The sequence below is a fragment of the Penicillium verhagenii genome, assembly GCF_028828195.1.
Source record: "Penicillium verhagenii strain IBT 33310 chromosome Unknown utg000002l_segment0_segment0, whole genome shotgun sequence".
In the NCBI taxonomy this organism is placed as follows: domain Eukaryota; kingdom Fungi; phylum Ascomycota; class Eurotiomycetes; order Eurotiales; family Aspergillaceae; genus Penicillium; species Penicillium verhagenii.
In genome coordinates this window covers 2116105-2140745 of record NW_026643166.1, presented here as the reverse complement: position 1 = coordinate 2140745, position 24641 = coordinate 2116105, and the positions used below count along the sequence as shown (strand labels likewise).

Genomic DNA, 24641 nt, shown 5'->3' with positions numbered 1-24641 from the left:
TTCATTGATATACACAACATGTGAAGGTACTGGCTTTAAGAATTTTGGTAACTTTAAACAACCACAAAGAACATTGAAATTCTTGTATAGAACAAACTTTGCAATACACTAATACTACTCACTGACATGATGCCACCTACGCCATTAAAGGCCAGAATATCTCCATACTTGACCTCCTCTAGGAACTCCACGTGGAGACTTGACGGTGTACGCCTGTTATCAAGGGCTGAGAATGCCCCACGCTAGGGGCCACACCAGGAACATTGAACGGGAGTGCCATCAACGCCAGAAATCTTTCAATTAAAAGAACCACCAGGAAATCCATTCAATGTTAGCAAATCAATAAGCATATTGACAGAATTTCGAAAAAAATTCCAATGAAATAAATTAATGCTAACAAGCCTTGTACTTTTCAAAAACGCTCGAGGCCAAGACAAATCCAAGACGGGATGGAATTCAGGGCTGCTACAATCCATATCAGATCGCCCTTCCAAGGTCCGACGCGATTCAACATTCCACATCTTCCAAGCTTTTATCCCAGAGAAGCGTCGCGTATCTTTTGGTCATGACTATAAAGCCATGTCGCGTCGCTCGTCGCGTGTCGCACTTGCATTCGACAACCATTGCGACCAATAATCCTGCCGACATGGATTGAAGCGACTTGATTCTACTAATACTAGCTATAGTCTTCGATACTACTAGCATACACAACCTTGAATTAATCTTGAATTTATTGCCCCGCGCCGGAAAAGAAAACCAAAACCCACGGATTTTAGGTCGCTTGCACTTTTCACCATGCAGTGGCGCAGACCTATACCTCTCATGCTTGCCAGCATTGAATATGCACTGGGCTCACACTCCCACAAGCATCTTCATGGACATGGCCATCTCATGCCTCACGCCGAGAAGCTAGAGCCTCGAGACGTGGCCTGGACCGATCAGATTCCGCCCGACATGCTCATCGAATTTCGCACCTTTACAACCACGGTCTACGAGGACTGCGCCCCGACAAATACCATCTATGTCACCACAACCGTATTTGAAGATATTTTGCTGGAACCAACGCATCTGCACCTCGAACCTACCTACTCTGCCATCAGCCAGCTTCAACCTTCACAGCCCGAGGCCACAACAACGGTACACATGACCAAAACTGTGATGGATGTTGTGACAGAGACAGCGGCGACCACCAAGACAGCGGACTCAACTCCAGAATACGGCAATGGTGTCGGCATCGACATGACTGCGCCACCCCGAGAGGTCGTGTTTGCGAAAACAACAGGCGGAATTCACACCACAACTACAGTTGTTGCCTCTTTATCTGGATTTGGCAATGCGACTGCCACAGTTTCCATTGACGTGACAGAGCCTTCAAGCGAGGCACAAGAGGAAGAGGAATTTTTCAGAGAGGCAGCAGGGGGAGACGACACAGAGAGAAAAGCACCCAAGAACGTAGGAGGCAAGAAGGCGAACATCGACGGCCACCTAGTTCCGATGCCTACACCAACAGACCCTGCACCGGGACTTCTCCCCAAGTTTCCCGGTCTTCCACAAATCCTCCCAGCAACAGCACTCCCAAACCTGAATTCAATCGGCCAGGCCCTCGATCTGAATGGACAAGCCCCACCACAAGATATTGAATGGACCTCTCTCCCCAAGGACAGTGAAGTGTCTATAGACGGATTTGGAGGCCGCAGCGCCCCAAAAGGTTCCGCGGTAACCTACCAGGGCAACGTTGGTATTCCCTGGGGCAGCAACATCATCGCCGTGAGCCCGACAGAGGCCCACCGCTACAACTACGTAGCTCAGTTCTCGGGGGCAAACACTGAGCCTTGGACTGTGACTATCTGGAACAAAGTCGGACCCGATGGCAAGATGGATGGGTGGTACGGACACTCTGCGTTGACCTTTGTGCTTGCTCCCGGCGAGACAAAATACGTCGCTTTTGACGAGGACTCGGAGGGCGCGTGGGGTGCTGCGCCAGGAACACATGGGCTTCCGACGGACCAGTATGGTGGATATACGTCTACCTGGGGAGAGTTCAGTTTCGGTGATCTGGAGAACAGTGGCTGGTCTGGGTGGGATGTGTCGGCTATTCAGGCGCAAATTGCTCATCATGATGTGCAAGGGATGAAGATTTGTCAGACTGATGGGAAGGGATGTTCGTCCATCACCCCTGGTGCCAAGAAGGTTGTCGATGCTTATACACAATCTGAGCGACACAGTGATGGGATTGGAGGTGCTGCCTCTCCGGGGCCTGTACGGCTAGCTGTGAGTTTGGATTATCAAGAGTGATATTTGGATAATTAGGATGTATGTATATAAGGGGGTTTTAGTATGTAGTGTGGTTTAATCATTCATATTTAATACACTGCTATCTTTTTAACTAAAAACCACTCTCAATGACAGAATCAGCTTGGAAACAATAGCCAGAGTAATATGGAGTATTGAAAAGGACAAAGGGAGAAGAGAGGGACAGGGAAGGAGGCACCCATAGTTAACATTTGAAAGTAGCTAAGAGCTCCCTTATATTTAATAATTTGAGGAAGAATTCCATCCTGGCACCCACGTAGTCCAACTGGTTCCACCCTTCGGGACCTCAGCCAGCTCTGGATTTGCGGCCCCCACTTCAGGTACACTGGGCCCATCCACGATGGGGATACTGAGTAGTACGGCGAGCCTAAGAGTCGAAGCCTAAGTTGAGTGACAGCGAGAAAGTGCGCCGCGGACCTACTACAAAGTATCTGCCCTCTTTTTTTTCTTTTTTTAAATTATGAAAGTATTTTGTTTTTATCTTTTTTATTTGATTTGATTTTGATTTTTGAAGTTGGGAGGGGAGTTCTAAGTATGAAGCCCCGTGATGCCATCATGCATCGATGGCGGGAGCGAGTGACTTGTTTCTTGGGAAATCTTTACGTGTTTGTGGTTTTCACCTACTTAGAGGCTGTAGGTTCGACTCCGGGATAGATCATTTCTTTTTCTGAATTTCTGAATTTCTCAGTTCTACTAGTAGTACTTTTGATTGGTCTTTCTTAGTCTTTCAATTAGCCTAATATTATTGGTCATATGCAGACGCGCCCAAAATCAGTTTCACCATTTTCTCTCTTCAGGTCTCTCTTCAACTCTATTCTGAGGAAAGGAAGTCCTAGGACATACCCTCTGCATAAATTTCGAAAAAAGGAACTTGAAGATATTCATCCTTTATCTCCTTAGTCCTCGGTACTTTCCCTCTCCCATTCACCTCAAGTCTCAATCCACCTCAAGTCTCGAGTCTCGACAATGGCGAACCCATATGAAGCGGACCCAGATAAAATCCCTATAACCGACCTGTACGTTGATGTCCCCTTTTATGGTCGATACTACCCAAAACCTGATGATTTCTGTGTTGATCTTCGGCATGTCAATTCCCAGACTACAGACTCCCTGAGATACTGGGCCTCGGTTGTTAGTCTTTGCACCGAAGAGATACGCATTTATCCTGCCGATGAAGGTGGTCGCGACGTTTTCGCTCTTGGTAGCGTGATTGTGAAGTCCAGCCATCTCCATCCCCATACACACCAGGGCGCTCCATATATGGAGATTGACTTCACATACGCCGATGAAAATGAACTTCGGGCAATTGTTTTAGCAAAAGCTGTTCTGAAGAATGTCAAAGTTCCAGAAATTTACTTTGCTGGCAAGGTACTTGATTAATTTTGATACTCGTTTATCTGGTTCCATGACTCACATCTACCCAGGTCAACAGCCGCCAAGTCCTCATCCAGGAAAGGCTTCCGGGGGTCGCATTGTGTGTTGCATGGCCGTATCTGACCAGTGACCAGACGAAGTCCTTTAAAGAACAGGCTAGGGGGATCCTTCGTCAACTCCATGCCACCAAACCAACAAAGACACTTCAAGCTCGCTCTCACGTGGTACCGGACCCTAACATACTTAATAACGGCCGGATTAATCCCCTAGAGGCGAAAATTCTTTTTGCAACCACCAATGATGATACAGATATGAGCTTTATGCATAACGACTTCACTCAGCCAAACTGTATTGTTGATATTGACACTATCGTGGGGCTCATTGATTGGGAAATGGCTGGGTTTTTTGGTTGGAACACTGCTGGAGAAGTCCACCGACAGATTAGAACCCCACAACGAGAGCATTTTGTAAATGCCAATTTGGAAGAGGAACAACTTCGGGATATGATTTTCTAGAATGATCTCTATGATGAAGGTGTGCCAGGGAATTAAGCAAGAGGGTTCTCTATTGCCAATAGTAACAAGAAGATATGAGAGCTCGACAAACAATTGAAGATAGCAAAGAGTGAAATTGATTTCGAGTGTGTCTGTTTAGTAAATACAATGATCTGGCTCTTTATCCAGTTACATAGCAGGAATGTTCATGGTTTCAATGGTCCAAACCTTGCCACCTTGGCTTGAGGCCAATCCAGTGTAGCTGGCACCGGCAGCCGTCGCGATAGTATTTCCGAAGGTAGTGTCAGCTGCCTTGAGGGTGATGGTGGTATTGAGGTACTTCTGAGCAGCGATGGTACCAGTGCAGTCATCATCACACTCGGTTCCAGTGCCGTATCTGATTATTGTTAGTTGCCTGGAAAAAACATCAAAGAAACGACGGATACTAAGAAAACTAACCCAGTCATGTACGGTCCAGCGGCAATTGAGTAGGTGCTCAACAGGGCTCCAGTCACGTCATTAGTCACGGTCCTAGCGAACGTTAGTTCAAATGTTCCCTTTTCTCTTTCAACCCGACTTCGCACGTCGGAACGAATAGCTTACTGGATCCAGGTCTCTCCATCACTCTCAAGGTTGTACTCGATCCGCACATGATCGGTTCCACTAACGGGACTTCCAGTGCCGTCGAGTTGGCCAAATGATCCAAATACACTGGCACGCACACACCATTGGCCAGTGGTTGCACCACACCACTCATTGCTGGGCCAGCTCTCGAGGGTTGTCTGGATCAAATCGCCTGTTCCATTGGACATACCGGGCCACAGGAAGAGCTCTCCATTTTGAGTCGAAGGGGCGGCGCCGGGGATGATGGTGGTGACCGCGTTGACGATGGTGGACTTCGACGGACCGAGCGACACACTTCCACCCCAGCCATCTCTCTTGACGGGTGTTGAACGTTCGCTGATCAAGCCAGCAGTAGCCAGGCTGGCGCCGGCAAGCAGAGGAAGAATGATTTGCATGGTGATTGGTGGTTTCTGACTTTTGCGATAGAAGTTGAGTGCTCGCTGTCTGCTACAATTCTGACATGATCACAAGCCCGGTATTTATACTCATGCCTTGAGTCGCCGTCAAGCTTTTAGTGGTGGATTGATTAAAGAAAGGTGCCAGCCAAGACCCTGATGTTTCAACTCAAAACGCATTGAGACGAGCCGCTAGTTAGTTGAAACAAGGTATTCCCCACACCCGACGCCGCTGATTGATGCGTTAATTTGGACTATGCAGGGACGGAGAACGGTCCGAGAAGTGGGTATTCATTTCGGGCAAGGCTGAAGACCCGACCATTGAAATTATTCCATTGAAAACGCTGCCATGTCTTAATGTAAGTGGAGAAAACCCTGTTACAGGGGTTGTTCTCCGCTTATTTAGATTCTTGGAATTTACTGAAAACCGGTGTTCTAGCTGGATGCGGAGCTATCGCCCGAAAGGACAACCTACTCCAAGTACTCGCCCCTGGTCTCCCGGTGGATCACATCGAACATTGGCTTCGCACTGAACCATCCAGCCTTGGGGGTTCCCACTGTGTCGTATGTGCGAGCAGCGTCGGCATCGTCAATTTTAATCGTGACACCACCACGGCCCGCAGCCGCCGCGTCTGCCAGAAGCTGCGCCTGGCAAGACCTGTCAAGACTCACAAACCAGAAGACAGCTTCCTCAATCGATTCACCAACAGTCAAAAGACCATGGTTCTGCAGAATTGCCGCCTTTCTGTTCCCCAGAGTCTCTGCGATCAGGCTACCTTCATCCTCTTCCAGCACGACACCTCGGAACTGTTTGTGCACTGCATGATCCTGTTGCCGAGAAAATAAAGCTTTAGCACGACAAATATTGGGGAAAAGGGAACAAAGATACTAACGTTGTAGAAAGCGCAGGAATCCTGAGAAATGATATCGAGTGGTTGCCCCAGCGAGGCAAATGCCTTTCCATGAAGACTGTGCGTGTGTGCCGCACAAATGACATCGGGTCGAGCTTCATGAATAGCCGAGTGAATAACGAAAGCTGCAGCATTCAGCATACGGTTCTCTCCACCATCAATCACCTGTCCATTGTGATTCACGCGAATGAGATCCGAAGTTCTGATCAGCGAGAACGCCGTGCCAAACGGATTCACCCAGAAGGTAGTGGGTTCAACAGGATCCCGAAGGGTGATGTGTCCGGCGACACCTACAAAGAACAGAGCATCAGCTTATGTCTTCTTATTCTCTCTAAGTGAGAGGTTGGGAGTGAGTGTAGTGAATAATACCTTCATCGTACCCGAATTTGCCGAAAATGCGGAAAGCAGCAGCCAGTCGGCCCTTGAGATACTCACGCTCCTCGGTCTTGTTGTCGAATACTGGCTTCTCAAGCATGGTCATCTTGACTTTCGAGTGGTTAGCACGAGCTGCCCGGTGCAGCTCATGCGCCTGGGCGCTGACAGAGCTAGCAAGGTCAGTTGCGATAGGGGGCGCCATCTTGTGTGAGGAGTTGAAAGATGAATTTGAGGAAAGGTTTAGATTGGAAAAGATGTGAGAAATGAAATAAATTTATTTCAAATTCAGGCGGGGTTGCCGAAATATAGGTAATCGTTGTCGTTGATTGGATTGGAGGCAAAGCCGAGGTCAAGGTGCAGCTTCTCCGCATCAACTTGAGCCGATAGAGTTCAAGAAGGTGTTTGGAAGGTTATTGCCTGCGAGATTGGAGATATTGGAAGGCATAAGACCTTGCAAGAAATAAAGTATGTATTTATATGAAGACAAATAGGTACTATTAGATATGATCCTGTGTAAATGGGCTGTAAAGGAAAGCCGAAATGAGATTCACACCGCTTGATCAAGGGAACATGGAAGATAGCCGAAAATATGATGCAGAACGCTAACAAAGACCCCTAAAATTATTTTCATTCACCGTTTATTGATCTTTCAATGAAGAGGAAGATATCCTCTTTTAACCTCTGCCATCAAAACGTCAAATAGCTTGCGATCGGCAGCAGTCATGCTTTGAGCCTTTATCGGTACCCGATCGATATGCCCCACCAACGGCTTCAGGTCAGCTTGACAGATAGTGCCAATATCAGGAAGATTGCCTGTTTGAAAGTAAATACGGATGAGGCTTGCTACACACACGGATGGTGCAGCAAGTGTGGTGTGCTGAAAAGAAGACCCCTTAGTTGTGATCAAAATTATGAGCAAACCGGAAAAAAAAGAAACTCACCCCCTCTGAGTCCTGTTGAAGCAAGACGGATCCTGGAAATCTTTCAGACATATGCTGAGCACTATCTCAGTGTTAGAAATTCAATGTTGCGAATACATTGAATTGAAAGAAACGTACTTATATAATGGTGTAACTGGATCTAGAGTATTCGATACGAACAACATCGGATTTGATGTGTTGATACCACTCCATGGTCCTATATTTGAAGTCAGAATTAGTGAGATATCGAAACTTTAAGTCATCTTGCCATACCTGTGAATTTATACTTGGCCTTTGTTTTCCATCCAACGCAAGCAAGCTCCATCTGAGCCCAATAATCTCCCAATGTCTGACTATCAGCTCTGAAGCCCTTCCACATCTCGGTAAAGCTTTCCAAGGTGTTATCAGCCAGAAATTCCGCATCTGTGCAAAGAATAGCTGCCATGGCATAAAGCGAGTTATCTTCTTCTCGTGTACACTGCGGAGACCACGGTCCCATGATACTACATTCGTTCGAGGGACAGGAATTGAAGTTCCGGCGACGCTTGAAATCCGCCATGGGGACAGGATCCCCACCGACAAGCGCACCTATCTTCTCCGCCAACACCGGGAATGCAAGCAGGGGTTGGTAAACGGCTATACGAAGAAGAGCTTTCATGTCTGTCCAGGTGATGACTTCTGGCCCACGAGTGGAGGAGGCCATGACAGGAATAGAGGTGTTGAGTATTTGGTTCTCAAGTGACCAGTACGCAGCTTGAATGGCGTCTGAACCTCCCTCGGCATAGAATGGGCAGCTCTGAGGACCTGCGGCATCACAATAAAGACCGAAACGATCGAATATAGCATCAGCGTCAGCAATGACGCTTGGTCCTCTGTCTTCGTAATATTTGTCCATATTTACGACACCATCGAGAACGGCCCGGGATACTCGATCGGGGAAGAGGGCAGCAAAGGTTGTGCCTAGGACCGTGCCGTAGGACCTGCCCCAGTACAATAGAGATTCTTCATCCCGATTCCATTTTGTACGTTGAATGATCGCGCGTGTGCTGTCGTAACCGTGGCAGGTGTCATGTGCATTTTGAGCCCTGAGGCCCTCCTTTTCACGCCACTCCCCATGGCGCTCAATAATGGTAAGCATGTCTCGTGCCACGAGTGGAGTGTTGATGTATGCCATCATTGAGTCATTCTGATCAGAACCAAGCATTTCGTACACAGAGCAACCTTGGTTTAGTGCCTGGGTACGCTGCCAACTTTTTTGCAACGCATCCTCGCTGCTTCCGATCATTCCCTCGGCCTCAACTGCCAATTCCCAGTTTCGCTGTGATGATCCATCAGGGAAACAAGTCACGGCTGGTGTAGTATGTCCAACACCGCGGGGGTCAAACCCAATAATATCGAAATACCGATCATCGGAATGCTTCTCGCCAGAGGAAGGATCGCTTTCTGCGTCGATAATTGTTTGCAGATTGCGTCCTGACAGCAACGCTTGTAAAGTTCCGGCACCACCCGGACCACCTAGAGCTATCAGCTTGTTTGACTATTTTATGGAAGCCATAAGACTGTACTCACCCGGATTTATCAACATAGCGCCTCCATAACGGGGGTCTTCGACAGGCACCTTGGCGGGAATCTTCACCATGGCTAAAACAAACTTCCTTTCTTCTTTTTCTGACCGCCCATAGTCCATCGGAACCTCAAGACGGGCACAAAGAAAATCGCCTTGACAGTCATGATATTCCAATGACTCTGAAGGTTGGATCTGGTCCCAACTAAAAGGGGCTATGGATAACACATGATCTGGATGGTGCTGGATTTTTGTCGCAGGAATGAAGTTCACCCAAGACCTTAGAATGACCCAAGTCGCTGAAAATATGATCATCCACCGTCCGGTGATTTCCCACCATGATTTCCCTCGTTTAGATGAAAATGAACTTGAATCGGCAGATTTCAAGTCCTCCATAGCTCGCGCCGCACGCGAGTTGCGACTCTTTAATCCACGCACGGGCCTTCTAAAGAGTTCTCCAGATTCTCAAAGTGATCGCGGAAATTCAAGGAAATCAAAACAATCACCCTTTAAAGAAAATATGCAAAGGATAATCTTCATCACGCCCTTGCCAGACAACAAAAAACAATTCATAAGTAAGTCAGATAGGTCAGATAACTAACCAGACGGGAAAAACTGAATTGAACCACGGCTCAGGGATCGAAGGGGTCCACGGGGTGGGGACATCATGGAGGTAAGACCTATCATGAACGAGAAATGTCGCGGTCGGCTTGTTGATCGATCACGATACGCTAAACTTGACCCGCTCATTGGTGAAGATACAGACCGAGGGGTAGCAGGTGCATGAGATACCCCAAAGTGAAAATGATCGGCTGAGAAATCAGTGGATTCTGATGGGCTGGAGGATTGCCTAGTCCTGCAGCTGTGAGTTCTGGGATGTGGCGACGCAAATTTACAACACGATAAGAACTTCCTTCCACATAAGCGGTTGAAAGAGGATTTGACTTCAGTAAGGGGATTGGTAGTCTCGATGAATTGTGTGTTCAAAGATCCGGGGGTTCCAAGGTTGCGAGGCCAAGTGCCACGGGGGATTTCTTTACTTTCAAGTCACGTTTTCCAAGCGGAACTGGTCTTTTCTGGACACTCAACATACATCATTCCAAAGTTGACAAAATTGAAATCGACTTGAATATCTGAACAGAATGAAGACGAGAAAGGAGGGATAATTTCGTGAGCTACATGCTTTGTACTGGCCGATGTAAGAAGCCTTGAACGTGTCCTTGATTGCAAACTTGCACCTTTGTTGGCTTTGGCCGCCTCAGGCCATTCTGATTCTGCCATGTTTGATCACGTTTTATCGTATAAGTCTGGTCTTGGGATTGATATGAGGTACCGATGTTTTTTGTTCTATTTCTTGTATAGCAATTAATAATCCCCGAGCTCCAATTCCGTTCACTGAAATCCTAACTATAAGAGGACAGTTCCCCGCCAATAATGCATTCCATAATTTTCCACTATCATCGATCACAAATTTTTAGCAAGGGCGATACTCACATACGTTTTTCCCAACTCTCAGCCACGACCTCGACCACCGCGTCGCTTTGGAGGGCGCGATGCCGCTCTCTTCGGCATCGGCGGACCCGCACGAAGGGAAAGGCTCTGGTCTTTGGGCAACTTGTCCTGAACCTTCACCAAATACTCCACAAATTCATGGTAATCCGTGAAGTCCCTCCATGTTTTGTCTAAGCTTGCTCCAAGGGGCGGAGCCAGGCGATCGTAGAGATGCCGAAGGCGGCAGTGGCCGTTCTTCTTCCAGGACTTGGCGTACCGCAGCGAATGGAGAACAAATTCACGCACGGGTTGGTTCTCCCGTTGGTACATTTGGTTATAGTTGTGACGGCAGTTCTCTTCGCCTCCAGCGAGCGGCATTACCTCCACAAGGAAGGTGCAGAAGCTGAACCAAGTGGGGGTTGTAAGTTTCTTGGCGTACGAGTCCCATTGGCCCACCAGCTGTCGAGCAATGGCACCCCTGCCGGTTTGGATCTTCCTTGCGTCGTTGCAATAAAACGCGGCGTACTTTTTGAAGTGTACCTCTATATTCCCAGTGGAATTCCGGCATTCTCCCCAGTCGTGGCCCTGGTAGGTGGGAACTGGGGGTTTGGGTGGAGCTGGTGTAGCGTCTATGGGCCGCTGCAAATGCTCGCTGCCGGGGCGTGAAAGGGGTGCAGTGGGAATTGGGTAGCCGGGTGCTGACGGCGACGATGTGAATTCCCAGAACCTCCTTGGGGATGAAGGCTCTTCCCTCGGGGGTGAAGATCTCCTAGGCGGTCTGGATGGCGAACGAAGCCGTTGCCTAGGTGGTGAACGAGTTCTGCGCCTCTCTGACAGCGAACGAGATCTGTACCTTCTAGGTGGTGATCTTTCTCGGCCTCGCCCCGATGGCGATCGTTCTCTGCCAGGTCTAGATGGCGAGCGCGCTCTAGGACCTCGTGGTCGTGAGCGTGACCGTGAGCGTGCTCCAGGACCTGGTGGTGGCAATTGTCCCTTGGGCCCAATGGGCGGAGCAGTCGCATTGATCTGCCCAATGGGTTGTTCCCTGGGTTGTCCCCCAAATCGTTGAAGTCTTTCCTCTAGCCTCTTCTCGGGGTTGGAGAAAACAGGCGTTGTGGAGGGTTGTGTTTGTGGTGGCGGGTTTCCCGCCTGTGCAACCGAGTTTGTTCTTTGGACTTTAGCAGGCGGCATCTCCGATCCCTCGTTAGGGCGTTTCGCAGGTGGCTTGTTTGCCTGCGGAACAGCAGCTCCATTAGGAGCCGCAGTAGCAGCCGCCAGTCCCCGATCGCGTTGCAAATTCTGTCCGTCGAGTGGTGTCGCATTTCCAAATGATGAGTTCACGCTCGGTATAGGGGTTGGGTTTGCAGGCTTATTTCCCGTGGAGGGAATAGTGCCTGGTTGAATCTGATGACCAGCTGTAGTATGGGTGTCAACGTGTGTTGATTTCTCGATCGTGGGACTTCCGGCCGATTCGCTCACGACGGAGTCTATGAAGGCTGCCACCACGCTCTGCGTACATTGGGGAGCTGGGGTCATCGCCTGCAATATATTCTCGGCGTTTGGGGTTGTGTTTGGAATGTCACCGTTATCCGGTGTCTCTCGCATTGCTAATTAGAGTAGCTTTTCTTCCTTTGCAAGCTGCTTCTGTAGGTCAATGATCTCGCGTAGCTCTTTGACTTCCTCCAGACGTTCTTTCAATAGACGCAGCTGGGTAGCACGAGCACCGCGAGAAGACTCCGCTTTGGGGGCCATGCTGGTAGTCCCGGTCGTGTGCCCAGTTTGTCCAGATGTATCAGATGTATAGCTGGAATCTGAATCTGAATCCTGATCAGACATGTTCGAATTGAACTCCTTGGGTACGGATACCTAGATTCGAAGGGAATCAGAAGCGTGCCATGAGCGAGACGCGAGGCATTAGAGGACTGGTGAAGTCAAAGTAAACTTTTCCCACCTCTTCGTGGTAACGCCTACCAAGTTTTTGTCTTTTTTTTCTTCAAATGTTCCCGGTGCGAGAAAATAAATATTCTGCACGACTTTCCTTCGTTTCAACCAATCAATGACCTCCGATCCAAGTAGCGGTCAGGTAATACAAAGCCTCGGCGGGCGGTGTGGAGCTAACGCGTCAAGCTAACGCGTGAGAGACGTGATAGATCGATTTCCCCCTTTGAATCCCTTCAGACCTTTCGTTTTATCTCATGTCTTCAATGGTGTTTTTTTTGACACGTAGTGTCGAACCGGCAAAGTCCGGCAGTCTTATCGGATCACTGGTATTTGCAATTAAATAAATTGTATTAGAAAATAATTAAATAACAGGTATACTATAGTATACAATCAATACGCGACCGGAAATTACCGGTGCTTTATAAACTGCCATTGTCATCCTTGGAAGGCTATTATTCAAAGTTTGCCGGGTGACCCAAGCAAGCAGACAAATTCACGGTTGGGGGTGTCCTCCAAAGCATTCTTGACCAAATTCCAGACATTCCAGTCATAAGCCTCGCCAATATGGCCAACGGGATCAAGTGGGCAAGTAGTCTGGACCCAGATGTTGTTGACACCATCCTCGTCGACAAAAGCGGTGGTAGTGGGGGTGACCAGCTCATCATACTTGGAGGCAATGATGGTCAAAGTATTTCCAGACTGCGCAATAGGGGTTCCATCATTCAGACGTTCGATAGCAGCGCCGTCGGGACCGAGGTCGTTGCAGGCAGCACAGCCCAAAGTATCCAGGACGTCACCGATGACGGCCCGCGAAGCATTGCCAGCGATATAGGCGAGGTCGTAAAGGTTGGCAAAGTTAGTCGCATGGGTTGGAGGCGCGATAGCGACAATCTTATCAACCAGGTCCGAGACACCCTCGAACTTGGGCACGTAGAGGGACTGGAAGGCACCCTCAGAGTGACCCACGAGGTTCACCTTGCTGTGGCCAGTCTTCTCAACGACCTCCTTGATGTAAGCGGCGATCTCAGGAGCGGACTCGTTGATGGCCTTGAGACCACCGAGGAATGGGAAACCCTCGTAAGCTCCATAGGTCTTGGCGTATGTGCAGTGGCCCTGAGCTTGGAACCAGTACTGCATGAAGTTCAGATCTTCATAGTAGGTGGCGCCCAAGCCGTGCAGGAAGACCACGGGCGGGGAGGTGCTCTCGCAGGAAAAATCATTGATATCCGATGCGTAGGCTGCAGATGCGGCCAGCAGGCCCGAGGTGAACAACTGACGCAATGAAGGCATAATGTTGATCGGTGATTTAGGGTTGGGAATGACCCATGGAAAGAAAGAGAGGATCGAGCTTTTATGGTGGGAAACTGGCACGGACATTCGGAAAGATCTGATCAATCTCCTTTTCTTCCAGCTCATTTCGCCGATCTCATCGGACCCATGTGTGCCTGACACTATTGAATGCAGATCGATGGTATGTGGACTGTGACTGGTCGGAGAAGTGGATCCTTTGCTCCGACCGGTCTTAGCTCCATCGCAGTGGGGAAGGGTTCCTGCAGGCCCCATCCAATGACAGCGCTTCAGGCAAGGAGTTTTGTCATCTGTACAGTACATATTTCCGCACCTTCAGCTCGACACGAGCAGCATCTTACCTGCATGGGTACTATTACAATTTAGATGCATAGGTTGTATGCATGGCACAAATATTGTCAAAGAAATCAATATAAGTTTTGTGGGGGATGGAATAACCCATCAACTCGGCCCCGAAAGGATATCTAGCGCTAAATAATTGCAAATAATGCCAGAGTAATCACATCTGCGTCATCATCATTATCATGCCTTGTTGAGCGGGCCATTTTTCTTAGGAGAAAGTTCCGACATGCCACCGCCCCATAGCGCCAACGAATGACGCTTCTCAACTAAATGCAACACTTCAGTCATAAAAGCCCGTTCGGGCCCATTGTCAGGAAAGGCTTCCCACGCGACGCGCGTGGGAAATGCGAGGCGATTGATCATGTTCCCGGAGGCTGTCGTGATATAGAATTCATATGTGCGACAGATGCCGCAACCTAATTCGTACTGCTCCGGAGGAGCAACCCGATCTTGCGGGCGTGTATCCACCGAGGAAAGAATTAAGCGGAACGCGTAGTATACGCACATGGTTTGTGCAAGAAGGAGGTTCGGATAAGAGAGCTTGGTTGGTGTATAGACCGCACCAGTGCGCAAATCGCGTCTTTTGAATATGGGGAAGTCTTGGTCCTCCTTTTGCTCAACCTCTGTCGGTGGGCCATCCGGGTAGCATTTGACCCAGTCATGATACCACTGATAGAAGCGAGCAGTGAGATCAGTGATTCCATTCCAAAGGGCAGCCTGTTTGGCTGCAGCTTCTTGGGTTCCCATTGCAGATGGCCCCTGCTGCGCTTCCTTTAGAGAATCAGACTGGGCCAACAAAGCTGGTACCTCCGTAGCGAGATCGAGTAGATGATGTAAAATATCTTTGGTGGTCGTGCCAGCCGACCACGGAATGGTCTTCCATTCCTCACGGGCTAAAAACGAAGGCTCCCGAGCTGCTAGTGCACCAGCAAGCCAGTAAGGCCGTAGCTCAGTAAATAAGAGGTGCTCGACACCATACATGTGGTTTTCTGGGCCACGATGCTCAATTAAACGTACTGCACCTCTCACGTGAGCTGGCACGCCAGTATTGGTTGTTCGTTCCACGCTTTCGAAGGCAATCAGGAGCGTCACTGTTACCAGAGTCGCCTCTGACTTAGACCGCTCTGGGTCAACCAACGCATCCTGTAATTGGCGCAGAACGCGTGGATACAGCCGAAATCCTGAGGCCTCAATCGATTTGTTCTGAACTGACCGACCAAAGAAAGCCACGGAGACTGCCTCAAAGGCATCCGAGATTAGTGGCGAGAACATTCGAATCTCAGCGGCTGCCCTCAACGCCCCCGCGCGGCCAGATTTTGTGTCAACTTGTGGACTGAATGCATCGACGAAGCGTTCGACAAAAACGTCAATTGAAGGTCGCTGCATGCCCATCATGTATATTGTACCAGAAGACCCCGAGGAATCCGACCCGCTGCTTTGAGACATTTGATCTTCAATTTCCTCATCATTAATCAAGAGAGGATCGTTGAAGTTAAGATTCGAGCTCGAGTCTGTTGGTCGCCGGCGAATTGGGATAACGGAGAGTGGAGAAGAACGTGAATTGTCGTAGCCATCATATGCTGATAAATGGGTGTGTTAGCATGCGCAAAATGGCTCCACCGATAGGCGAAATATTTGGCTTACCTTCATGGCCCTCCCACGGCCCTACGTGCACCAAATCCTTCTTCATCCTACCATGGGCCAATCGAACCTCTCGTACAATGTGGTCAACCACACTTAGTGGCGCAGAGCGAATAGACTCAAATAAACTCTCAAGTCGGTCCAGCCGCTCAAGATCTTGATCGTGAGACCCTGCAGAAACTGCGTCAATAGAACGTTCCACAATTTTCCGGGTAAAGCTCCCGAAAGTACCTAGATCCGCTAGGTGCGCGAATAGACTCCTTGCTCACGTACCATCTGATGACTCTGATCTCTCATCTATTCTAAATCTTAGATCTCGGATCTCCGCCCGCAAATTCCGAATTTCCTCCGCCTGGCTGATCGGTCGTGCTTCCTCGTCAGGCACAACTTCGTAGACGCATTTCGACGGGTATCCGTGAGCACAGCATGCATGGCAAGGCTTAACACGGTCACACTGGTAGACGGAGCGATGTTAACTTCCGTGTTGCTGGTCATTGTCGAAGGCAGTGGGACAGGGCCTCTCGGCAACGGGACCGTCGGTCCCTCCCGTTTGCAAGCGATCTGAGCACGGGGCATACCTTAACTTTGCGGATCCTGCAGACCTTACAGGAGCGCGACTGTCGGGTTGGCGCCTTCCTGACGCGTGAGTCGGGGGCGGGGACTTGGAATTCACCGACCATGGGGACGGGGGTTATGGGGTGGAGGGGGAGGAGAGAAACATGCTACAACCAACGGCGCTGCGAGATTTAGGGAAGTGAGATTCGCCCGAGATCTTCTTCTCGGGGCGGTGGGTCATTTCACAAGGGCCCAGTTTTGGGTTGGTGGTAGCTTCGATAGCTTGACCTTTGGCGGCTCTGATAGGGCGACTGGAGAGTGGCTCAGCTCCGCCCGTTGCGACCGGGCCCGCCACACAGGGACGCCATTGGCGTGATGGAAGATTCTGAGACAGAGGAAGCTGTCAGTCGCCTGAATTGGTAATGAGGGGCTAGTTTCGCTTGAATTACAACATGACCTGTCGGATAGAATGGAAGAGAGAAGTTTGCGGGTCAAGTTTTAGAAACCACCTGTGTCAATTGAGATGGAAATTGGTAACATTTGCCCAAGCAAAGCTCCCCCCGCAACCCGTACCAAACTCCCATCACCCCAACGGTTTTACGTGGCATTTACGTTATTAAGGGACGCAATTTGCTCCACCTTTTTTTTTCAGGACAAGATTGTCCGATCGGCCGCTAAAATATAAGAGTTGTGCTGCGTGCACATTCGTAAGCAGCTCCAGTAAGTCATGTAGTTAACTATGGCCTTCCTACCAATGCGTACCTGTTTTCCTCATTCGGGATATCACTTGTAGTTTCTCAAGGTCTTCACTATCTGCCACGATCTCACTGGATCCATGAATTTAAGCCATGCATCTTATCTTAACGGCAAGTAAGAAGATATTGTATCTTTGAATATTTTTAATAAGGGGCGTCTTTCCCTCAGATCATTCATTACACGTGGGATGGATCAGCACTGAAAGGTTCAAATGTTACCTTCGTATGTACATGAGCATGGATAAGCGGATCAAAGTTGTGGAACAGCAACCTTGGAAGCACTTGAGAATTGCAAAATAATTGGAGGTCCAAATTCTCCTAAAAACGAAGCAGGCATGATCCAAGGCTTGCATACTATATACAAATATACTCTAACTACAGCATGTACCGGAATCCCTTTTGCAACTGTCGTGCAGCAGCAAGGTCAATTCCCTCAAAGTCCGCTGTCACTTGCAACCGACGGAGCTCCTTGTCAGTCAGTTGGTGGTCCTCATTCTCCAAACGCTCCTGTCGCTTATTGAGCATACGCAAGTTAAGGTACATAAATAAACCACACAAGCCACCGATCGCTTGGAGGCCAATGCAAACACCCAATGCGGTTTGATAGTAAGGTGCCTCGGTGGCAATATAGGTATATGGTGTCCAGATACTAGCCGAGTTACCGATGGAGTTGATGAAAGCATAGGCTGCTGCACGTTTGGCGGGTGGGCGAGGAATTGCATTGGCGATCCAAGAGTAGAGCGTACCGTTCTGGGCGAACACGAAAACCATCAAAAACATGGAGAAGTACCGGGGACCGAAACTGCCGACGGTCATGAAAATGACAAACCCAACGACGGTGATAACGATTGGGTAGACAAAGAACCAAAAGCGCATCTCCAACTTATCTGAGATCCAAGAATGGGAGAGACTGTAGAAAACCATGAAGACGTATGGTGGTGCCACCAAGAGGAGCGAGATGGTATCATTGTAGCCAAGTGTTTTGGCCAGTGTTGGGAAGAAGTTCTGGAAACCAGCTGATCCGGTAATACACATGTATCCCAGGGCCAGGACGTATGTCTTGATGTCTGTCATAGCCATCTTCAAGCCTTTCAGTTGGCTCATTCCACCTTCTTCATCCACATCTGCCTCGGCTGCCTCAATAGCAAGGCGTCGCTCAGCAACTCGGCGCATTTCAGGCGACAAAAGCTTCCATGTCTCTGGAAAATCCGGAAGAATGAAAACAATCAAAATTCCAACACAGACAGTGATCGAGCCCTCGATGATGTACAGCCATTGCCATGCTGACATTCCACGCTTGCCCTTCAGGCCACTGAGAATTCCGGCGGCAATAAGGTTTCCAAAAGCACCACTGATGAGCGATCCGGAGTAGAAAATACTCATTCGGAAAGCCAATTCGTTCTTTGTATACCACTTGGATAGGTAAAAGAGGACGCCGGCGAAAAAGGGAGCCTCTATGTTAACCATTTAGGTTAGTAATTGTTTACTAATGGCCAATCGTTTATGTTCCACCTACCGACCAGTCCCAACAAGAAGCGACACGCCACAATACCACCATAGTTCTTAACTTGGCTTGTCAGAGCTGACACGAGACCCCAGGCAATAACAAAAAATCCCAGGTAGAGAGAAGGGCGACCCATATAGTTGAGAAGCAAGTTACTCGGGACTTGCATCAAAATGTATGCGACAAAGAGGACTGATAGACCAGTTTGGTATTGTGTATCTGTGAGGTTAAGCTCCTCTGTGAGGCCTTGAAGCTTCGCTGCGGCGTAGTTATTGCTGATCACAGAGTTAGCATGGAGTTGGTTGTCAAAGTCGCATCGCCTTTCACGCACCGGTCAATGTAATTTAGCAAGTATACTAGAACAACAAGGGGCATAATCAATGAGTCGATACGAAGACGCAATTTACGCTCGATGATCTTCTCCTCGTCGGTCAGTGAGGCCCTGAAGACGGCCTCCTCATGAGTGACCGACGCCTTGTCGACCGCTCCATCTGGAACCGCAGTGTCTGTCCTGAGGGCATAGTCTGTACTGTTCATGGTAAATCGATATAAGGCGGCCTAGTAATGGATCAGAAAAGCGATAGGTAGATCAAAACTCTGGGACGGCTCGCCTTTTATCGATTGCATTCTATAGGGGGAGGGAATGGGGAATTTGGGTCAGACCATGTTGCATGAGTCTGCATGACTAGGTCCATGCGGACCAGTTAACCTCCTTCTGTTGATTTTTTCCGACGATCGCATTTACCCCGAAGATGGATTTCTGGGGTAAGTGGTGGGGCGTGGGGGGACCAGTCTGTATCCACCAGTGAAAAGACAACATAAATCAAGAATGCGGAGAGATACCGAGGGTCAATGGCGTCGTGATATTCATACGGCTTTATTGATAGGCTCCTCCAGTGCCGCACACCCCACGCAGTTAAAGCCACTCACAAGCCCAAAATCCTCTTCAAATGATGTCAGCCAATGCAGCACTGGGCCCTGGAGCTTCGGGGTAGGTTTCCATGTGGATTGTGCAGCTCCATGACTATCGGGGCAAACACCAGGCCAGGCTTCAACACGCGGGGAAAAACTCAAAACGACGCCAATGAAAGCCAAAAATATCTCTCGGTTTATTCAACGGACTTGCTCCGATTCATAGAACTTGCGATGTGGGCAGAGTGTGGTCAAAGGCCTGGCACGGTCCATCACGGGAACCATCTGCTGCCAAGCACTCGTATAATGTCGGTCGGATTTCCACCCCGGATTTTGGTGCTTGGATTCTTCGCCCAACATTGAAAGAAGTTCTGGACTTTGTCTGCTGGTTTTGAGACTGACCTAAGTCACAATCAGCTTTTTGACTTCCACGAATAAATCATCGCTATCATCTAGAGCGGAAGAGAAGAGATCGGTTTAGCGCTGCCTTCCAGCCTTAGAAAGACTCAATGTTCGAATGATTCGTAGTCAGGTTTCAAGTTGAACGAACTGAACCGTAAAGGCGCAGCAGTTTCGCTGCATGCTGGAAGAATACTAGAGGTCAAATTCTGCACTGGATATGTAGCCGCTACCTCAGGTACATTTGGCCCATCCCGAATATCGCGTGGTACGGCGAGCCTAAGAATCGAAGCCTGGGTTGATCTTGGCCTGGGCGGGATAGCAAGAAGGTGCGTTGCTGACCCACTATAAAATTTGCCCCCTTTTTCATCTTTTTTCTTTGGATTTATTTTATTTTCATCTATTTTGTCTTGTTTGCTTTGATTTTCTTGAAGTTGGCAAGGGGTTAGGTTGTAATTTGTCCGACGCCGTGATGCAGCAATGGTGACTTTTGTTTCAACTACTTTTTTTTTGTATATGTTCCTTTAGGGGCAGGTTCGATCCTTGCTTGAGCCAGTTCTTTTTCTTCTACTCAGGAAATGTCCTAATTTCCAGAGTTTATAGTATTAATTCTAAACACTGAGTCCTGATCAGAAGCCGTTATCCCCCTACTGATCAGGTCCCCACTGGGATCCACTCAAGTGCGGAGAAATCGATGACCGAATGTCGAGACTCGAGCCACAGCTTCCCGGATTCTGCCAAGATCACCTGCTAAAGCACCACGCCATATTATCGTTGGACTTGTCACTCACCCCCTCTAATCTCCTACACTTCACTACTCTACAACCTCAGAATCATCTCTTCAATAGAAGACGAGATCCTCTCACCATCTCCAAAGCTCCATCCCTCTGACTTCCTTGATCGACACTACGCCCCTCCCCACTTGGTTGCTCCACCCCTAGCCCGCACAGCATGCAATCCGCTCTCATCCGGTCGGCCATCCGCGCAACCACAAAACCCACCCTCACTCGCTCGTTCTCGATTGCGCCGTCGCTCATGGCAGAAGGCGATGCTGGTACGCCAAAGCCGTCAGGCTTTGTGTCCGAGTAAGCTACATACTAGTCCGTGAATTTCCGTGTACGACGTTAAGTTGACTTCGGAAATAGGAAGGATCAATTCGCTCGCCGTGAGGCAGCAAACGAAGGAATGTATATCCATCAACTTGAGAAGGAAAAGTCAGTTCTACCTGGCATCACTTGCGCCCATTGGTTCCGGTACTAATTCAACCGACAGACTTGAGCTTCTCCGAAAGAAGTTGAAGGAAAACAAGAAGCACACAGACGAACTTGACAAGCACTTGTACGAAATGCCGAGCTTTTGATTTCCCACGGCTCAATGATCGCAGATGCTAATACATTACATTAACTAGGGAGGAGCTACTTGGAGGACAGGGCGGTGAGAAGAACTAGAGCACCCATGCTCTAGTCGTGGTTTGTTGGCAGCGTCAAATTCGAACGATAGGATTATGTATCGGACAACTCTATGGAGGACAAACTTCATGTCTTAACGATGTTCTTTTCCAACTGTCAGTTTAGCCTAGATGCACTTGCACCTGACGTCCAGAATCACAATTATCATGAATTAAGCAGGTTTAAATTTGGAACCACTCATTCTTTCAAGTTTGACTTGAGCAATGCAAACACGTTTCACGTATGCTTAGATCTTGGCCTGCCATCTCCACCGGTAACCAAGACATGCCCACCGTGCCATGGTGAACATGCCTAATGCCACGATGAGCACGCTTCCTAAATACCCAACCATCGCCCTTTTACCCACCTTTTGCAGCATTTCACCACCAATCGGGATGCAGATCAGGGTTCTGTGGTGAGCGAATACTCAGGTTAGTGGTTTTTTTTTTCTGGCAGGCTATCATTGTGGAGTACTCACGCTATGCTGACAATAGAGTAGCAGATACCGAATCTCCCTCCGACTTCGCTCGCTTTAGATATCTGTCCTATACACGCCGGTGCCAAGCTCAGAAAAGAGCCAGATGCAAGTCCAAATACCGTGCTAAACATATACAGACCTGGCAACGTGTCCCCAAACGGTAGCCAAATGACGAAAATCGCTAGAACCCCGAGCGCGATGAGAACGGCTTGTGTGTTGATGCGCCCGTACTTATCAGCGATTCCACCGGCCATCAACCGGCCAACTGTTGAAAATCTAAGAATTGAGTGTGTTAGCACGCAGGCTCATAATTGAGAAGATATTGACAGATCGCTCATACATGCTCAGAACGGCTAGAAGGATCACGCTCGTGGAGGTGCTAAAACCCTGCATCACAACGTATGTTGGGTATAGACCAATCCCCGCGAACACTTCAAGCTCCAGACCTGGTTGAGACATGTTAGTCAATACGTCCACCTAGGTGACTTGAAAAAAGGGCATGCCTGTCGCACTCACTGAAAGTCCCCAACGTCAACCAAGTGAATCGAGCATCTTGAAAGGCTCGCAAATTGATAGTCGACCGACTGCGACCTTTCGGCAAACGAGACCTGACCAACAAGATCCCCAGACCACAGAAAATGGCAATAATCAACGCCAACAGTCTAATCGCCCACTTGAAGCCCAAATGTGTGAATCCCGCCCTTAATATCAGCGGAAACGCCACACCCCCAGCTCCACCACCGGCCATAGCAGCTCCCATGGCCATTCCCACCTTCCTGTCAAACCAATGCGGTACCGCCGCCAAGGCAACGGTACTCAGAAGTGCGGACCCCGTCCCCGTCAACACTCCCAATGTCAAAATGAAATGCCAGTACAGCCGACACTCGGCCAAAAGCAACAGGCCTGCAACATAACATCCAGCACCCGTGATCAGAATCCCTGTCGGGCCATACCGGTCAAACATTGATCCAACCTGAGCACTTAGACCCAAGCCAAAGAATAAGAAGACGCCGGGGATCCAGCCCACGGCGCTAGTAGAGTAATCTGCCAATTGGTGCGTCGCAAAGTAGCTTTGCAGCACACCTGTGGAGTTCATTAAACCATATGTACTCATCAGCAAGAAGAATGATCCCATGATCACGCTCCATGAGCGAAGACCGCCATCGGGAAAAATGTCAGTGGGCGCCGGGTCTAGAATGTGCGTTGTGATGGATGAATGTGGCGCTGGTGGTTCGATGATTGAGAATACGGATTGTGGGACTCGATTTTCATGCACGCTGGGGTATACTGCGGCGTGCACATTGGTGGATGCAGAGGGGCCTTCAAACTCTGTCGAGTGACATTGTTGTTCGAGGATTGTGGCGCTGTGTTTGCATTCGGTGGCCATACTATTGCTATGTCTTGGCTCGTGAGTACTGTGGATTACCAGGTCTTTAATACCCGTAGTCTGTGACAAAAAAGTGCAAACTTGAGGATTTATATTCAATTTTTGATCGGTTGTGATTCCCGACTTCGGTGATTGACTGCGATAGACTAGCTTTGTTCAATTGGTGCGATCGGGGTCTTTCCCGATAATAATGGGTCTTAGATGTGCTATCGGGGGTTCGGGGTCGCAATCGGGAAAGGCTTCGCAGCATTGGTCAAGGTGTGGAGTCAAGACAGAACAGGGGTCCATTTTGTCAATGTCTGGGATATCTCATCTAGATTTTCTCGGCATGTGAGGTCTCATAAAGCGCCATCACGTCAATATTCTGTCAGTTTCCTGGATTTATACTCGGTCCATATGAGATTTGAACTTTGACCCGACACTGTGCAGGGTTTGCCAGAACAGACAAAGCGGGGTAAAATGCAGGTTGGAAATTGGGCCAAAAGTACGTAGGAAAAGGAGGTGCGTGAAGGTCTTTGAGATGCAATGAATCTCAATTTTTTTTTTTTTTTTTTTTTTTGCTGGCCTAAGATCCTTGGGATTGACCTGTTGATTTTGTGAACGTTCCACATAATATAAGGTGCGAATCGTGCGATTATGTTGGGATCGTCACCAGAGCCTGTTTCTAGCGTCTATATGCGATCCCAATTTTTCTGAATCAACACCAATATGTACCTAGAGGCTAGTGGGTGCGTTTAATGACAAGGATCTACGTGATGCAGCCAATTACCGACTCTGATAGGTCTGCGACCGTGCGGAGGTGTTAGTAACTTCGATACCGTATGATGCAGTGGCGAAACTCATGCAACGAGAATTGACGGGATTTCCCTCCAAACCAACGGCACTTGGAGAGTGGTATGACGCGCCAGTGTTTGCCCATGACAAAATGGGCCGACTATAGAATAAATCAAAATGGCTCGCATTTTCTTTCAAATTTCAATTCCTCAATACCACGGTCCACGTCTACCAGCATTTGAAGAACTACATATACCTATTATCTTCCATCATGCAAGCTACAAGAGTCATCACACGCAACCTCTCTCCAAGCCTCCATCGAGGGCGAAAACAACTCCGAGTCGTAAACGCGACCCCCATCCCTCTCCCTTCATCATACGCAACACAAAACCCGTCCACTGACTCCGATCAACTTGCCTACCGACTGTGCGAATTATCTCTACAAAAGATCCAAAAGGAAGCTCGTGCTTCCGAGCCTGATATTCGCCATGTACTAGCCTGTACCTCTATGCAAAGGCTGGCACAACAGGATCTGCTATATCGTCTTGACACGCTACAGACAGCAATGGATATCCCCGTGCTGCCTTTACTACCGGGTGCGGATGAGTCTTTAACGGGCGACGACGACGAGATGGACATGAGATCACTAGAGATTGCTGTGTCAGAGTTAGAGACTGCTAGCAGACGAGGCGAGCTGGCTCGTTACATCTGCTTTCAGCAAATCAAGGAAATGTGA

General features: G+C 48.9%; 13 protein-coding genes across 13 annotated transcripts; 4 read left to right on the top strand and 9 right to left on the bottom strand.

The window, feature by feature from the left end:
* Positions 1-795: 795 nt before the first annotated feature.
* Positions 796-2295, top strand: N7466_000778 (uncharacterized protein; the record flags this gene model as incomplete). Its single annotated transcript, XM_057160176.1, has 1 exon — positions 796-2295. The coding sequence occupies one exon, from the start codon at positions 796-798 to the stop codon at positions 2293-2295; it is 1500 nt and encodes a 499-aa protein (XP_057026424.1).
* Positions 2296-3279: 984 nt separating this feature from the next.
* N7466_000777 (kinase-like domain-containing protein) lies at positions 3280-4202 on the top strand (the record flags this gene model as incomplete). The annotated part of the gene is made up of 2 exons (XM_057160175.1): positions 3280-3681; positions 3738-4202. 2 exons carry the CDS (start codon positions 3280-3282, stop codon positions 4200-4202), a joined length of 867 nt encoding a protein of 288 aa, XP_057026423.1.
* A 168-nt stretch (positions 4203-4370) lies between these two features.
* On the bottom strand, positions 4371-5200 carry N7466_000776 (uncharacterized protein; the record flags this gene model as incomplete). Its single annotated transcript, XM_057160174.1, has 3 exons — positions 4371-4578; positions 4641-4712; positions 4785-5200. 3 exons carry the CDS (start codon positions 5198-5200, stop codon positions 4371-4373), a joined length of 696 nt encoding a protein of 231 aa, XP_057026422.1.
* Positions 5201-5671: 471 nt separating this feature from the next.
* N7466_000775 (meiotically up-regulated gene 14 protein) lies at positions 5672-6688 on the bottom strand (the record flags this gene model as incomplete). Its single annotated transcript, XM_057160173.1, has 3 exons — positions 5672-6028; positions 6094-6401; positions 6481-6688. The coding sequence occupies 3 exons, from the start codon at positions 6686-6688 to the stop codon at positions 5672-5674; spliced, it is 873 nt and encodes a 290-aa protein (XP_057026421.1).
* Positions 6689-7135: 447 nt separating this feature from the next.
* N7466_000774 (alpha/beta hydrolase) lies at positions 7136-9366 on the bottom strand (the record flags this gene model as incomplete). The annotated part of the gene is made up of 5 exons (XM_057160172.1): positions 7136-7363; positions 7428-7488; positions 7545-7623; positions 7680-8921; positions 8976-9366. The coding sequence occupies 5 exons, from the start codon at positions 9364-9366 to the stop codon at positions 7136-7138; spliced, it is 2001 nt and encodes a 666-aa protein (XP_057026420.1).
* A 1116-nt stretch (positions 9367-10482) lies between these two features.
* N7466_000773 (uncharacterized protein) lies at positions 10483-12066 on the bottom strand (the record flags this gene model as incomplete). Its single annotated transcript, XM_057160171.1, has 3 exons — positions 10483-11159; positions 11315-11389; positions 11436-12066. The coding sequence occupies 3 exons, from the start codon at positions 12064-12066 to the stop codon at positions 10483-10485; spliced, it is 1383 nt and encodes a 460-aa protein (XP_057026419.1).
* A 6-nt stretch (positions 12067-12072) lies between these two features.
* On the bottom strand, positions 12073-12297 carry N7466_000772 (uncharacterized protein; the record flags this gene model as incomplete). The annotated part of the gene is made up of 1 exon (XM_057160170.1): positions 12073-12297. One exon carries the CDS (start codon positions 12295-12297, stop codon positions 12073-12075), a length of 225 nt encoding a protein of 74 aa, XP_057026418.1.
* Positions 12298-12858: 561 nt separating this feature from the next.
* Positions 12859-13692, bottom strand: N7466_000771 (esterase/lipase family protein; the record flags this gene model as incomplete). Its single annotated transcript, XM_057160169.1, has 1 exon — positions 12859-13692. One exon carries the CDS (start codon positions 13690-13692, stop codon positions 12859-12861), a length of 834 nt encoding a protein of 277 aa, XP_057026417.1.
* A 540-nt stretch (positions 13693-14232) lies between these two features.
* On the bottom strand, positions 14233-16373 carry N7466_000770 (uncharacterized protein; the record flags this gene model as incomplete). Its single annotated transcript, XM_057160168.1, has 4 exons — positions 14233-15632; positions 15697-15864; positions 15967-16147; positions 16272-16373. The coding sequence occupies 4 exons, from the start codon at positions 16371-16373 to the stop codon at positions 14233-14235; spliced, it is 1851 nt and encodes a 616-aa protein (XP_057026416.1).
* A 1005-nt stretch (positions 16374-17378) lies between these two features.
* Positions 17379-19044, bottom strand: N7466_000769 (putative MFS transporter; the record flags this gene model as incomplete). Its single annotated transcript, XM_057160167.1, has 3 exons — positions 17379-18457; positions 18520-18782; positions 18839-19044. The coding sequence occupies 3 exons, from the start codon at positions 19042-19044 to the stop codon at positions 17379-17381; spliced, it is 1548 nt and encodes a 515-aa protein (XP_057026415.1).
* A 1725-nt stretch (positions 19045-20769) lies between these two features.
* Positions 20770-21266, top strand: N7466_000768 (uncharacterized protein; the record flags this gene model as incomplete). Its single annotated transcript, XM_057160166.1, has 4 exons — positions 20770-20903; positions 20964-21032; positions 21091-21156; positions 21227-21266. 4 exons carry the CDS (start codon positions 20770-20772, stop codon positions 21264-21266), a joined length of 309 nt encoding a protein of 102 aa, XP_057026414.1.
* A 247-nt stretch (positions 21267-21513) lies between these two features.
* Positions 21514-23131, bottom strand: N7466_000767 (MFS general substrate transporter; the record flags this gene model as incomplete). The annotated part of the gene is made up of 4 exons (XM_057160165.1): positions 21514-21676; positions 21745-22020; positions 22085-22190; positions 22261-23131. The coding sequence occupies 4 exons, from the start codon at positions 23129-23131 to the stop codon at positions 21514-21516; spliced, it is 1416 nt and encodes a 471-aa protein (XP_057026413.1).
* A 1045-nt stretch (positions 23132-24176) lies between these two features.
* On the top strand, positions 24177-24641 carry N7466_000766 (uncharacterized protein; the record flags this gene model as incomplete). Its single annotated transcript, XM_057160164.1, has 1 exon — positions 24177-24641. One exon carries the CDS (start codon positions 24177-24179, stop codon positions 24639-24641), a length of 465 nt encoding a protein of 154 aa, XP_057026412.1.